Below are 15,759 nucleotides of genomic sequence, written 5' to 3'. Positions count from 1 at the left end.
TTAGGGAATTAATTTAATTATAGTGTAGTGTTAGGTGTAATTGTAACTTAGGTTTATTTTATTTTACAGGTAAATTTGTCTTTATTTTAGCTAGGTAGCTATTAAATAGTTAATAACTATTTAATAACTATTGTACCTAGTTAAAATAAATACAAAGTTGCCTGTAAAATAAAAATAAACCCCAAGCTAGCTACAATGTGACTATTAGTTATATTGTAGCTAGCTTAGGGTTTATTTTATAGCTAAGTATTTAGTTCTAAATAGGAATAATTTAGTTAATTAAAGTTATTTTATTTAGATTATTTTAAATTATATTTAAGTTAGGGGGGTGTTAGGGTTAGACTTAGGTTTAGGGGTTAATATATTTATTATAGTGGCGGCGATGTTGGCAGCGGCAGATTAGGGGTTAATAAATATAATGTAGGGTTTGGCGATTTTGGGGGCATCAGATTAGGGGTTCATAAGTATAATGTAGGTGGCGGCGGTGTCCGGAGCGGCAGATTAGGGGTTAATATTATATTGTAGGTGTCGGCGATGTCGGGGGCAGCAGATAAGGGGTTAATAAGTGTAAGATTAGGGGTGTTTAGACTCAGGGTTCATGTTAGGGTGTTAGGTGTAGATATAAATATATTTTCCCCATAGGAATCAATGGGGCTGCGTTAGGAGCTGAACGCTGCTTTCTTGCAGGTGTTAGGGTTTTTTTCAGCCGAATCTGCCCCATTGATTCCTATGGGGAAATCGTGCACAAGCACGTTCAGCCAGCTTACCGCTACCGTAAGCAGCACTGGTATTGAGGTGAGATGTGGAGCAAAATTTTGCTCTTCGCTCACTTTTCTGTGTCTAACGCCGGGTTTGTAAAAACCCGTAATACCAGCATTGTCTGTAGGTGAGCGGTAAGCTGAAACTGCTCGTAAGCCCTGCAAGCCTTACCTACAAAAACTCGTAATCTAGCCATCAGTTTTTTTTAACTTAGTAATGTTTTCTTTCTGGTGTTAAAAAATATCCTGCCCCCCTCCAAAAGTTGGTGGTCTTAAACAAGACAGTGTATGTCGAGACTTATTCATTTATTCTAACACACAGCAAAAACACACATACAGCGTTATTTCCTTATTAGGCATTTTGCCAAGAACACGCATACAGCCCCCTCAAGGATGGGACTGCGTATAACCAGGCTTCAAGTTATATAAAACACAATTTTTTTCTTTCATGATTCAGATAGAGGATGCAATTTTAAGCAACTTTCTAATTTTCTCCTATTATCAATCTTCCATTGTTCTTAGAAGCCGGACCATTTTTTGGTTTAGCACCTGGGCAGCACTAGCTGATTGGGGGCTAAATGTATGGTTCACAGTAGTAACATAATTATAAATACAATTTACATTGTTCTCTCTGAGTGGTATCTTGATGCATTTACTCTGATTCATCTTAATAGCAGCAGGAGATAAATAATTTTTGTTATATAATTTGGTGGCATCTTTTTTTCACTTTACAATTGTTAAGGGCTTAAATGGATCCACTAGGGATAGTGTTTGCAACCTTAAAGGGACAGTCAACACCAGAATTTTTGTTGTTTAAAAAGATAGATAATCCCTATAGCGTGATCACAAGGCTATCTATATGGCCTACATGAGCTTGCTCTCCCCTGCTATGAAAAGTAAATAAAATAGAGGCGGCCTTCAAGGGCTTAGAAATTATTACATGTGCTTTCCTAGGTTTGCTTTCAACTAGAATACCAAGAGAACAAAGCAAAATTGTTGATAAAAGTAAATTGGAAAGTTGTTTAAAATGACATGCCCTATTTGAAAAATGAAAGTTTTTTTTGGACTTGACTGTCCCTTTAAAGTAGGTAAAGGTACAACAGTATCTAGCCAAGCCATCTAAAAACCTATTTTTTTGTTGGCTAGACAAATATATGTTACTTGGCCAAATAATTCACATATACATTTTTTGTTTCTTTATTTTTGTCTGTATATCTTGTCTGCATAACAAACATAATAATATCCAAAAGATTACTAATTGACACTATATAAATACATACCAAACTGTCAATCATGTTTTTGATTGCACAGAACCATTCTGATATAGCAATGTCTGAGTCGGACTGGAAAAGGAATTCATTTCCTGATACTGTAGTTATCTGAGGAGAGAAATGTAATGTTAAAGAAGTGCTGTTTAAAGATTATTTATATCATTTCTCCCCTTTACATTGGAATGTTACTGTTGTTAAAATATAGATGCCTGTGTAGATATAATTTTGCAGGATAAAAAATTCCCCCATTTAAAATAACCTGTGGAAAATTGTAATATGTTGTTAAATGTTGCTTTAACCTTATTTTAATATTTTTTTAAAAATAAAACACTTTAGTAGGTCTTATATCTGAGGCCACTTAAATTCAAACATCTTGTTGACAAATGTTAGTAACAATCCCATATAAAACCTACACAAAAATGATGCCAAAACACATAGCCATTTTGTAAATAAAAATATTTGTATATGCTTTTATCCCTTTGGGGACTATAATACATTGTGAAGCACTCAGTGCATTACCTTCTCTCTCATCCATGGAATTAAAGAAGGCAGAATTTTTATTCTTGATTTCACAAAAATAATTACTATTAAATGTGCTTGCTTCAGTTTTGCTTTAAAGTTTAAAAGATTTGTTTAGAATCATGTTGGCATCATTTATCATTATATTCAATTTCTAAGTAAAAAACTAAATGTGAGTGCAATAAACAATATGAATTTTGAAAAAAAAGAAATATTTTAATATTAAATATTATAGAAATTAAAACTTTTACAAAGGGAATTTAGCCTTCTAATATTAGGTGAATCCTAAAATAGCTGCACATTAGACATTATTTATTTATTAAGAAATCTATGGCTTATTTTTTTATGATACAAACCAGTTTTTTTTAAATTCTATTTGGCTCCTAATTCTAAAGTCAGATCACAATTACATCATATCATTTTTAATGTATTAAAAATAAAGTAAATTAAATAATATTCTAGCACAAAATGTCTGAGAGTCATATGTCAACATACAAATAGTCTATATTACAAAATATTTACATGCAAAGCAACAGTAACTCTACATGTAAGAGCTAATAACATTCTAATAAAAATGAAACATAACTCCATCTAAACAGGCGTTGCAATATTCTTGGCAAGCAATGGCAGTTTGGCATCTGTTTATCAGGAAAGAGGTTGAGCCTTAAAACTATTTTGGATATTTTTTAAAATCAAATTTGAAACAGTGTCTTTTTTTCACTAATAATGTAGTTTCTGGTATGCTCAAAAAGGTTTTTATACATCTACATATTGTTATTATGCATTATTCATAATGTTCCATTAAGAAATGAAAGAAAAAAAATGTTTCAGATCTTCAAAATTTATAATGAATCTAGCTTAACTGAAGTGACTAGTAGTATTTAGCTAAACAAACATAAATAAATAAATTCAAAATAGTTTAATAATACAAAAAAAGAAAAGTATGTATTTATCAAATTAATTTTCATATTATAAATATCTAATATAGTTATATTATTGTATTAAATATTTCATTACAATTATTGAGTGTTCAGTAGTGTCAAGCACTCAAATTTATAGTGTTGAATAATGCATTTTTATTCTTTAAAATACACTTGAATTTTTTTTAACTGCACTAAAGTACAGTTTACTATCAGTTTTAAAAATAAAATAATTGCAACTAATTTCCAAATATTTTTTTTTAATATATAGGGATTGCACAATTTATACCTCTATGCTTTAACTATTAGTAATAATTAAAACATCTCAGATATTTTGCAAAAAACAGCAAAATTCAACATGCATTGTTATAAGAGAAATGTGTTTAAGCAACCAATTTTAGATTAACAATCTTTATTAATTGATAAACAGATGTTGCTTCATTATATGGAGGTTAACATTATTCCAACTTACCACTGGGGGGCAATGTTTTGACCACTGCTTCTTAGGATACACATTATAGTTCCAAATGTAGAATATTTATTATTATTATTATTATTATTATTATTATTATTTTTATTTTACTTAAAGTATAAGACATTTGTTTCTTTTCAAAATGAGAATATATGAGGTATTTAAACATCAAATCCTCATTTAAAGACTTTTAGAATAAATAAAATAAAATTAAGCCTAAGCTGAAATGTAAAACAAAACAGATTTACCAGAAATCTCAATTTCATCATCATTACAAATATTTAATTTTAAGTTAAAATACAGACACATGAAGAGAATTAAATGTGACTTCTAACACTAAAGAAATATGTATAACCGTTCAATATTTTCCAATATCTAGTTTTCTTTGCTCTCATCCTCAGACTGATACTGCTCTCTACAGTTTAAAAGCATTCACTTCTTAATTACATATGGTAATTGACTTTGTTTTGTTTTTTATCCTAGTGGTTTGCAGTAAAGCTGTTCCAAAGTCATTGGCTGGTAAATCCTGTTTGGAGTGTAGGTTTCTCTGCTCACTTTTATATATTGACTCTTTAAGATCTCTGATGAATGATTTTTTGGAAGGTTTTGTTAAAGCTTATTTGAGCTGTGTAATGTCAAAATTTCAGCATCCCTAGGGAACAACATCAGAAAAGAATGTTAGCTTTGAGTCTAGACAGTGATTGAACAATTTGTGATCACAGACGTAAATGATCTATAACTAACAATGAGTGTAAATAGATTTTTTTTCCCAACACTAATCTTTTTGTGTGAGCATACTGTGTGAGCAATGGCAATGTAAGTAAGACAAATCTGCTACAGTATGAAAAATCACACAACTGTCAGCCCTTATTTCGATCACTATCTACTTTGGTTAAAAGATTTGAAAAGCTCTCCTTAATAAAGGTTACACTTAATGCATATGTAGATGTACAAATGTATTCATGATAATCGTAAATTCAAATAGAGCATACAATAATGACAAATATATATATATATAAAAAGTGAAGCTATTCCAATACAATCTCTTTTTTTATACTAGGTAATTTGTTTACATTTATAATAATTGTATTATTGTGATATTTCTAAGTTATATTTTCTAAAGATATATGTTAACAATAAAGCAATTTTCTTTTTTAAGTCAAATCTAAAATGTCTAAACTATTATTTTGGTGTACACACAGTATAAAGACATATATAGCCTCAGGCTATAGAGATAATTATTACACAGAGATGCATATATATTGTATGTATAAACATTTACCTATTTCTATCTATCTAGAGGTTTTTTGTTTTTTTTCTCATGAAAAGCAGTGCTTAAATTTTTGCTAGTCCATAAGTCCCACACAAGTAAGAAATTGCAGTGGATGAGAAAATAAAAAAAATACTTTTTCTGATATTTAACATTGAGTGGACTAGTAACTTTTTCCCTTTTAACCTTTTCCTGGTAAACTATAGTGATATTTTTCAACCCCAGTGTATATCATATATTATATACCTGTATGTGTGTATATATATACATATGTTTGAAAATGGGGGTAACACCCCGAAACATTATGGTAAGGGAATAAATAATTCCCTATGTTAAAACCGGTGAGTGCCTTCCTCTCTTTAAATATACTGGACTTTTTTCTGATGTGCACGCACCCCGTAATTGTTTGGACACCGTGAGTGCTAGGCTATACTACAGAAGATATATATATATATATATATATATATATATATATATATATATATATATATATAAAAAGATAGATAGATAGAGACAAATACATATAAAGACACAATCAACCATATATATATATATATATATATATATATAATATATACAGTATATCTATCTATCTATCTATCTATCTATCTATATATATATATATATATATATATATATATATATCAATCTTTATATGCAAACATACCAAGAACATTTTGAATTGGAGAAAATTACATTTATAGGCACACATAATGCAGCTACACACACGTGCGTATACACCATTCTTCTATGCACTTTAAAGGGACATGAAGCCCACATTTTTTCTTTCATGGTTTAGAAAGAGCATGCAATTTTAAACAACTTTATCATTTACTTCCATAATCTAATTTGCTTCATGCTCTTGAAAAGTAGCTGTTGATTGGCAGCTGCACATAGAAGCATTGTATGATTGGCTCACCCATGTGGATTGCTATTTCTTCAACAAAGGATTTCTAAAGAATGAAGCAAATTAGATAATAGAAGTAAATAGGAATGTTGTTTAAAATTGTATTCTCTACCTGAATCATGAAATATAAAGTTTGGGTTTAGTGTCCCTTTAACATCAACATAGTTCCTGGCTGCCCCAAGGAACAATAGCTAGAAAGATAGATTGATGTAACCAAACACAGGTGAAAGGAATCAAGAGCATCAGAACAGATCCCTGCATAGCTACACCAGACCTAAGATCAGAATCCTGGCCCTGGACAAACATTCACTAATCAGACTTTAGATTAGACCCCTGGACCCCATACCCACATCCAACCTCAGAGAAGACTTCTAATCCTGTAAGTCCATATCTACATCAGTGTCAGTTGAGACACCTGGACCTGCAGTGCCTATAGACATCAGATCAGACCCTTAGACCTACAGCACCAGAACCAATGAGACCACCAATTATCCCCCTTGACCTTTAGCTCCATACCCAATCATCATGAGTACTTAAATCAGATCTCTGATCATGCACCCTCTTGCCTTATTGTAGAGTTGGACCAACATCTCCATACACAATTAAAACCTCAGATCTGATTTTTTTTTACCTACTGTCACATAATGAAATAAAAAATCATATCAAACTTATAGACCTTTAATACCAAAATTATATCAGATCTCAAATCATAACCATGCAACCTTAGGCCAAAATCAGTCTTCATAGAAGAGCCCTCACCCTGCAACCCCATGCCATTAGATTAGAGCCCTGGACCTTAAGCTCCATATCCACGTCACTCCTAATATCAGACCCCTGGTCCTTCAGTGACACACATACATCAGACATCATAATCAAGATGAAACCCATGTACCTTAAACATTATCAGTTACACTTCAGTTGTAATCTAGACCTAAATCTGCTTTTGGTAGGAGTTGAACCCTATTGAAGGCCTGAAGTTATAACTGAAACAGTAGTGTTTTAGACCTATTATATTAAAAGTAAAAATCAAGTCCCCATTCCAATACATTAAACATTGTACAAAAACATCACATTTAGATAGAGTGATAGGGCTTTTCTCATTCTTATGCAATTGAATGGCAGCTGGGATAAGAAAAACTGCCCAAGATGCATATAAAACAAAACAGGAACATTTGGTTAACTCTGCAAAAACTGTAACAAACTAATTTCACTGGCATTTCGAGGGATTTTTAAATGGATTTTTACAAACCTTTATGGAAGCTAAATATAAATATATGTTCTTGTTGCTAATTTATGAAACAATGACAATGACTGCCTAATGTGTTTCAAAGCAGGTTTTTTTTATTAAAAGAGACATAATACTAATTTTCTCTCTAAAGCACCTTTTGTTATGAGGTGTTATTATATGTCATTATAATGTGTTATTTTTATTTAAATGTAAACTTTTAATAAAATATTAATAAATAAAAGATTAATAAATGAGGTTAGGGCCTTTTCAACTCAAATATATGTATGTTGGTTTTATTTTGTGCATGTGCCGACATTGAGTCAAGCTTATTAAATGGCTGCACTTTCATAAATGATAAAAATATTAACACATATGTTTAAAAGGACACACCACATGCCTTCATGTAAAAATGGTGCTTAGTCCCATGTTTCCTAGGGCTCAAAAATTTTTTAACCTGCAGATGCTGCAGGTCAGATAGTTGGTATAGACTATTTGCAGCCTTTTAAAAAAAACTTGCATATGGATTTTACTCTTTGGCCTTTTTAGATCAAAGGCGTTTAATGTTCGTTTTACGCTTTAAGCCAAACTGCCATGCATACTGTCCCCATGTCCAAAAATAGGGACCACACCTGGGGCAGAAGGCATCCACCTTCATATGATCGTGCTCCTTTACCTTATGAAGCCAGATTGCCATTGTTACAGACAGTGACACTCTTTGTTTAACTATCTGTTACATTATTGTAGTGCAGCCATGGGAGAGAAGGAAGGAAGGAGGTGGATGAGAGGACCATCATGATAGAGAGAGGGAGAGAAGGAAAATGTCCTTTAATGCAGGGCCTGGGACGTGCCATGCTATGCCTACTACCGCAGGGCTCTGAGAAAAAGTATTGGGCTTAGCACGGCTCTACAGCATGCTAGAGGTAAGTATAATGCTACAGGTGAACTTACTCCCCTATAGCAAGGGATCATTTACATTCATTTAACGAAAACAAAATGTAAATGTTTCATAAATATTCAGTATTTGTGTTGTTTAAAATTAAATGAATACTGAATATTGCAGCAGATGAATATTCAGGTACATGAGTTTCCATTAATATTTGTGCCAAAAGATTCAGACGCACCACATTTTTTGACACTGCACAAGTTTAGTGATTATTTGGAGGAGGGATGTGGGAAGGGTGAGGGGAATCTCTACATTACAGAAAATAAATAAAAAATACATAAATAAAACCCTTAATTGTATACTGTCAGACTGGCTGCCAGTACCTAAGATGGTGTTGAGACTTGTTTGGGAGGAATCAGGTAGGTATCAGGGAGGTAGGAGGCTACAGCAACTATTTCCCTTTATAGCTAACTGATTAACCCCTTTACTGCCAGAATTTCAGAAGTGTAGTGCACAGCTGCAATTAGCGACCTTCTAATTACCAAAAAGCAATAGTAGAGCCACAAATGTCTGCTTTTTCTGAACAAAGGGGTAGCTTTTACAACCATTTGTCTTATGACTGCACAAGTTGTGTATAACTAATAATTTCAGTATATGATCGCATTTGGCAGCCAAATAGTATCAAAATGGGCTTAAATCAATACGTTGGGTTGTCTACTTATTTATATATATATATATTTATATATATATATATATATATATATATATATATATATATATAGTTTGATAGGTAATCAACAATAAATTAAGGCTCAATTTCTGTTTCTGATAGAAAAAATGGGCAAGTTTTTCTTTGAATTTCCCAGTAGCAAAGTATCATGTGGAAATAGTGTTCTGTAAATGTTTATTTCAAATGTATACTAATTGTTTTTAGTATAAGTTTTATTACTGTTATCTTCATAAACAAGATTTAAATTGGCAATCATATCTTCTTAAATGGGATTTCACCTTTTGCCTTTCCATCTTGTTTGTTGGTGAACAATATCTTTAGCACAGGTTTTTTTTGTTTTGTTTTTTAATGAGAAGGCGAAAAAATCCTGTTGTGAATAATTTCAATTTACAATATCCAGATCATTGTTGCCATCTTCACACTAATAGAAGCAGCACAAAGAAAAACTTACAGTGATTTTTCTTAGTTTTGGTGACATTTTTGTGGCTACATTATTGCAATGACTAAACCTCAGCACTAATCTAAAGGTCTTTGAGCTGGCTAAATTATTAAAGAATGCTTACTAGTTCTTCTATTTCCCTGGTGGAATTATCTAAAGCCACTTTTTATCCTGAAAACGGTGTCTCGCTAAGGGGCGTATACTGCATTTTTGTTTAAAAAAAAAGGAGTACAATGAAATTAGTATTTTAAAAATGTTACAAAATGAATATTTGAACCATTTGTACAAAAATATGCAGGATTTTTATGTTATTGTTAAGGTGCATCAAAAATTGTAACCAAATTCTTTACCAATTTTATCAAAAACACAATTTTTGTTATGTAAATTAACCAGGAATGAATGCTATTAAATATACTTTAAATAGGAGACATCTAACCATTTGCAGGAACTGCCCTTTATTTATGATAATTCCACCAGGGCGGCCAAAATACGGTGAAGTATAGATCATTGGGCCCTAAGTGACTTTACAGTTTATAATATGAGAACTGGTAAAAATCTCATTTTAGAAGAGAAGATCAGATGCAGATGCTTTCTCCTACATAAACTAATTTGCTTCCATCTTCTTCTTTTCTGATTTCTGAGCAATATTAGGTTTTCACGTTTGTTTGCACACAAGTTAAATTGCGCTCGTATTACAAGTTGAAAGGAAATCCAAACTCATGAGTGAAATCACGATTTATAAGGGCTCAAAGATATGAGGGGTCAGGTGTTAGAAAAAAAAAAGGCAGGAGAAGGGCTTTTACATTGATATACATACATACATGTTTAAAGATGTATATGTACTGTATGTATGTATATATATATATATATATATGTGTGTGTATTTATATGTGTAGATATGTATTTACAGACATATATACACATAAACACATAAATACATATGTATACATATATAGAATTGCATTAGAGCCCTTTGCAAATAAGTAGCTGAAAACATGAAAACCATTTTATGAAATACTCATATTTAATAAAGTGTTATACTGTGTTATTACTGTAAATATTTCACATTCTAATGTTCTGCACATAGCAGAATGTACTCTAAGTATTTATAAATAGATATTCCTATATATATCTGTATACATCTATACCTATATATATATATATATATATATATATATATAAAAATATATATATTGTACCAACATACCATTAGATATATGTAGAAATATATAAATAAAAAAGGAGAAGCGCTCAACCTGGGAACGAAGAACTTGCCATAGAACAAGCTATTATGCTATTGTTCGTTCCCAGGTAGAAATATGTATGTATGAATAAATATGTGAAGAACATTGGAATGTGAAACATTCATATTTTTATGTCTTTTGATGTCCATTGTTGTTCCGGAGTCACGTGTTCCATCTGGACCAATGATGGCATAGATGGTGTGTTCATTCTTTTTTGCGTAATGTTCGTATGTCCATTAGTGTTTAGTCCCATATTGATTCTTGTCCAATGAAAAATGAATCTTTTGTACAATCTAAAATACACAATATTTGTACGAATCACTGGCAATATATTACATTGTAAAAATGTAACGTTTTACACAAAAAGGAATGATCACACCATCTATGCCATCATTGGTCCAGACGGAACACGTGACTCCAGAACAACAACGGACTTGATTTGGAACTACACTCACAGGAGACTCGAAATGGAACCACCCGTTCGGCTTGTTATGATTGGTGAAGAGGTTAAGGATACGCTAGTAAGCTTATACTCATCCGATTTCGAAATAGTTAACAAATTTTCATAACAGCGCTTTTTGAGCCACTATTTAATATATATTTCTAAAGCTCAAACTAGCCCAATCAAATAATCGGATGTGAATAAACTAAAAATACTGAAGTTTGGCGATTTTAACTTTGTGAGTCCAATTCCGGGAAATCCGGAAATGGAATATCAATCACCTGTTTTTATCAAAAGCAGCACTTTTCAACACGTTGAAAGGCATAGAGCTATTTTATACTTGTTGCTGAGACATGTTTTAAATAAATGTTTGTTCTATACAACAAATATTTGTTGCTGCTTTTTGAACAGTGCCAAACAATCGTTGCAATCATCTTGTGAGGAGCCAGATTCCGTTTACTTCGGAGTGAGTATACTGCACACAATTTACATTGTTGAATATAGCATACACCAGTAAAAGTTTTTACTTGCAGTTACGGAAAATAGACTGAAGCTACACTTCACATTTACAATCATTGTAACAACTGATGAATTTGGACTCTGAACTTTTCAGAGTGAGTATTCTGCACACATTATTTGGTGTTTAATACACACACAAAAGTGCAGTTCTTTCTTTCCCAGCCTTTATCTGAAGCGCTGGAAAATTAAAACATCAGAAAAGAAAACTTTGGGACCATTGGGAGGGGGGAGGGTTATAGAGAAGTTTGGGAGGGATCAGGAAGGGGGGATGGTAAGGGGGGATACTACACTGCAGAAAATAAAAAAAATAAAAAACACATTTATGCAAATATAAAAAAAAACTAATACTTGCAGATTTTCTGCCAGTACCTAAGATGGTGGTGAGGTGTGTGGGTGGCGGGGTGAAAGAGCTGCTTGGGAGGGGTCAGGGAGATGGGAGGTATTAGGTTGGAGGGTAATCCTTACACTAGAACACTAGAACCCTTGCCAGCTAACTAATTAAACCCTTCACTGACAGGAATTTTAAAAGTATTATGTGTAGCTGCAATTATTGGCTTTCCAATTACTAAAAAGCAATGGAAAAGTCATGCATCTCTGCTATTTCTGAACAGACCACAGAGAAGCTTTTTCATCCATTTGTGTTATAACTGCACAAGTGATATGTAAATAATTTCAGTGAGAAACACAAAGTTTGTGAAAAAGTTAATGTTTTTTTTTTAATATGATTTTTAAAATGATTGCATTTGGCAGCAAAACAGTAGCATGAAAAATCATCAAAATTAACATATCTCAATACCTTGGGTTGTCTACTTTATATATATTTAAACCAAAAGTAAAGCAATAACCACTCACTGGTCTTCAGCAAAAAAAGTGTCCTTTATTCCATACGTATGGAATAAAGGACGCATTTTTTGCTGAAGACCAGTGAGTGCTTATTACTTTTGATTTATCTATATTGAAAAGCACCCTGGCAGTTATATATATATATATATATATATATATATATATATATAATTTTTTTTTAACAAGGATGACTGGCACCAGAAACAATATCAGAATTCAGTAAATACACACTTGCTTCAATTAGGATACTTGCAAGTGTGTAGTGCATAGAGGTAGTGAATATTAATTACTTACAAAAAGAGAAGGGGCAAAAGTGCAGGGCAGTCATATCCCTTACACAATTACTCCAAAGGACTACCCTTGTCTAGCACTATACTATAAATATGTAAAATAAAAGATCAGAAAAAAACCACCTAGAAAATGCAGGTATTTTAATGTAATAAAACAAAACAACATAACAAGAAGGCTCGCACATGTGTTCCATGTCAGAATCTGGAATTATATGATTTGCGCCTACAAGGTACTGGAAAGGTTTTGCAGCAACCATCAATACATACAGTATCTCAGCATTGGAATTAGCGGATAGCGCACATTGGAATGGGCAACCGGCCTCCCAGGTATCAGAGCTAGTTGTGATATCGTCAGGAGGGTTAGGTAAGTGATTCCATCTATATTCACCACGGTGATGTAAGGAACCGGATAAAGGGTGAGCAAATACATACTCGACTTACTAACCCTGCCTATGCTAGCTTCTGCTTAATATGGACTGACCTGCTATTACTGGGGGAGACTGCTCTGAGTGCTTATAATTGACCGCTGCTTGCTACACGTATATTTGGAATTATTGCTGTTTTGTTTAACTGAAGAGTCAAGAAATAATTATTACAGGGAAATCTACCCCTGCTGGGGGTCTAATTTACCCTATATGGATACAGAACTGAATCCTCTTTGTGAGCTCTGAAGTTTAATACTATAATCTCTAAGGGTACCCTTGAGGACATTAGGAATTTGATATTTTCTGCTGTGAACACTGATTCATGACACCGCTATAGTGGCCTTTAATTATTAATATATTGTTTCACATATTATGTTGTTTTGTTTTATCACATTAAAATACCTGCATTTTCTGCATTTTCTAGGTGTTTTTTTCTGATCTTTTATTTTACATATTTATAGTATAGTGCTAGACAAGGGTAGTCCTTTGGAGTAATTGTGCAAGGGATATGACTGCCCTGCACCTTTTCCCCTTCTCTTTTTGTAAGTAATATATATATATATATATATATATATAATAATTTTTTTTTTTTTTAAATGTCAATCAGATGCGCCTATTCAAATAACATACAGTGTGACAATCTATTGTCTCAGTGAATCCCCTACAGGGTAGTGATTATTACCGTTTATAAATATATAATTGCAAAGGAGCCGTAATTTGTGGATTTTGCTGCTTACTTTATAAACGGTACACACTATTTGGCGCCTCTTCTCTTCTTCTTATTCATATATATATATATATATATATATATATGTGTATATATATATATATATATATATATATATATATATATATATATATAGTTTTGACAGGTATATAAGAAAACAAGACTCTATTTATCTTTTAATGGAGTGATAGCAAAAATGCTAAAGATTCACTGGTATTTTGGGACAGTTTTTCTCTGAAATTCCTGGCAGTGAAGGGGTTAATGTGATGTAAAACACACACAATACTATTATTATTTCTTGGAGTGTACTTGAGTTTGGAAAACCAGTGAAAAGCCTTTACACATCTCTTCTAAGGGATTGGAATAGACCCTGTATAGTATGAAGTGTCTGATCTTGATATGCAATTTTCATTAATAAATATAGACAACCCAAACAGATTATTTGAAGCCCAGTGTAGTATACATCAATTCAGTTATATATCAATCAATTTAGTGGTATAACAGCTTTTGTGCAATCTGGTTGTGATAAGAATGCAAGCTGTGATTTAAAAATACACAGTCTTGCATAATATTATCTAAATTTTGATACTAATAGAGATAAAACAGATATTTACTGTTATTATTATTAGTGCTAGAAGCAGTAGTTATAGTAATAATACTGCTATTTCTAATAATAATGATGATAATAATAATAATAACTGTAAAATTGCCAGAGGCAAAGAACAATGAAAGGTATCACTGTGTTGTCTTGTATTTAATTGTGATCATTTAAGACAGATTTGGTACTTCTGTATTCATTTTGACCCTTAAAGGGACATAAAACCCCATATTTTTCTTTCCATATTCAGATATAGAGAAAACAATTTTAAACAGCATTCTAGTTTACTTGTGTTATCTAATTTGCTTAATTCTTTAGGTAGACATGTTAAAAGTAAATATTTTTCACTCTTACCCAGATGTGTGCAAAGTTATAATATCGCAAACTCGTTAACTTATTCCCTCATAGATTTCAATTAAGAGAGAAAAGTAGATAAAACCTAACACCCATACTTGCACACTAAACCCGAATCGCCATAAGACTCTAATAACCCCTATTCCACCATATCCCACCGCATAGTCCCCACTACACTATTAACCCCTAACCCGTCACATAGCCCACCTCAAAGTCCCCTCCACTCTATTAGCGATAAACCCCTAACCAACCACATAGCCCACCGCAAAGCCCCCTCTAATCTATTAACCTCTAAACCCCCACATAGCCCACCGCATAGTCCCCTCTACTCTACTAACCATTAAACCACCTTGAATTTTAGAAAGAGCCAATAAAATGCAAGGGTACCCCTATATAAAGGTGATACCTTGCATTTAAAATTTAGTGTGCGGTTGGTGACAGCTTGAAGAGGACATAGGGATGAAGATAGAAGATCACCACTGGGATGAAGATAGAGCACCACCAGTGCCCACCCAAATGCCCTTTTCAGGGAAATTTTTATAGTATGGTTGTTTTAGATTGACATTTTTTGTGTCGGGGGTTACTTGTAGAATGGTGTGGGGGGGGGGTCTTTGAAAAAAAAGCTAAATAACTTTTTGGCAAACCCTACAAAAAAGGCGTTTTAAGGACTATTGGTATCGTTTAGTGTTAGTATATTGTTTTTATTTTTGGGTGGGTTTTTTTAAGTGGGGTTTTAACAAAAACAGTTTTTTGTATTTTTGGTAATTAGTTTTTGGTAGTTTTTTTGCTGTAATGTTAGGTTATTTTATTTTTAAGGTTAGTTTTTTTGTTATAATTGAAGGTTAGGTGTTTTTTTGGGGGGTTAGGTTAGGGGGGCTAGCTGGTTAGGGGTTTAGATGTTAGTGAGGTATTTTGTGATG

The 15,759-nt window shown here is 32.5% G+C and overlaps 1 protein-coding gene across 1 annotated transcript in view; it reads right to left on the bottom strand.

Moving 5' to 3' along the window:
- ARHGAP15 (Rho GTPase activating protein 15) overlaps window positions 1-15,759 on the bottom strand; it is a 1,708,250-nt gene that overhangs the window by 821,749 nt on the left and 870,742 nt on the right. Inside the window, exon 8 of the mRNA XM_053712626.1 lies at window positions 2,039-2,137. Within this exon, the coding sequence (XP_053568601.1) occupies window positions 2,039-2,137 (99 nt within the window). The remainder of the gene's footprint in view (window positions 1-2,038; window positions 2,138-15,759) is intronic.

The sequence above is a fragment of the Bombina bombina genome, chromosome 1 (assembly GCF_027579735.1).
Source record: "Bombina bombina isolate aBomBom1 chromosome 1, aBomBom1.pri, whole genome shotgun sequence".
Classification (NCBI taxonomy): domain Eukaryota; kingdom Metazoa; phylum Chordata; class Amphibia; order Anura; family Bombinatoridae; genus Bombina; species Bombina bombina.
This window is presented reverse-complemented; position numbering and strand designations above follow the sequence as displayed.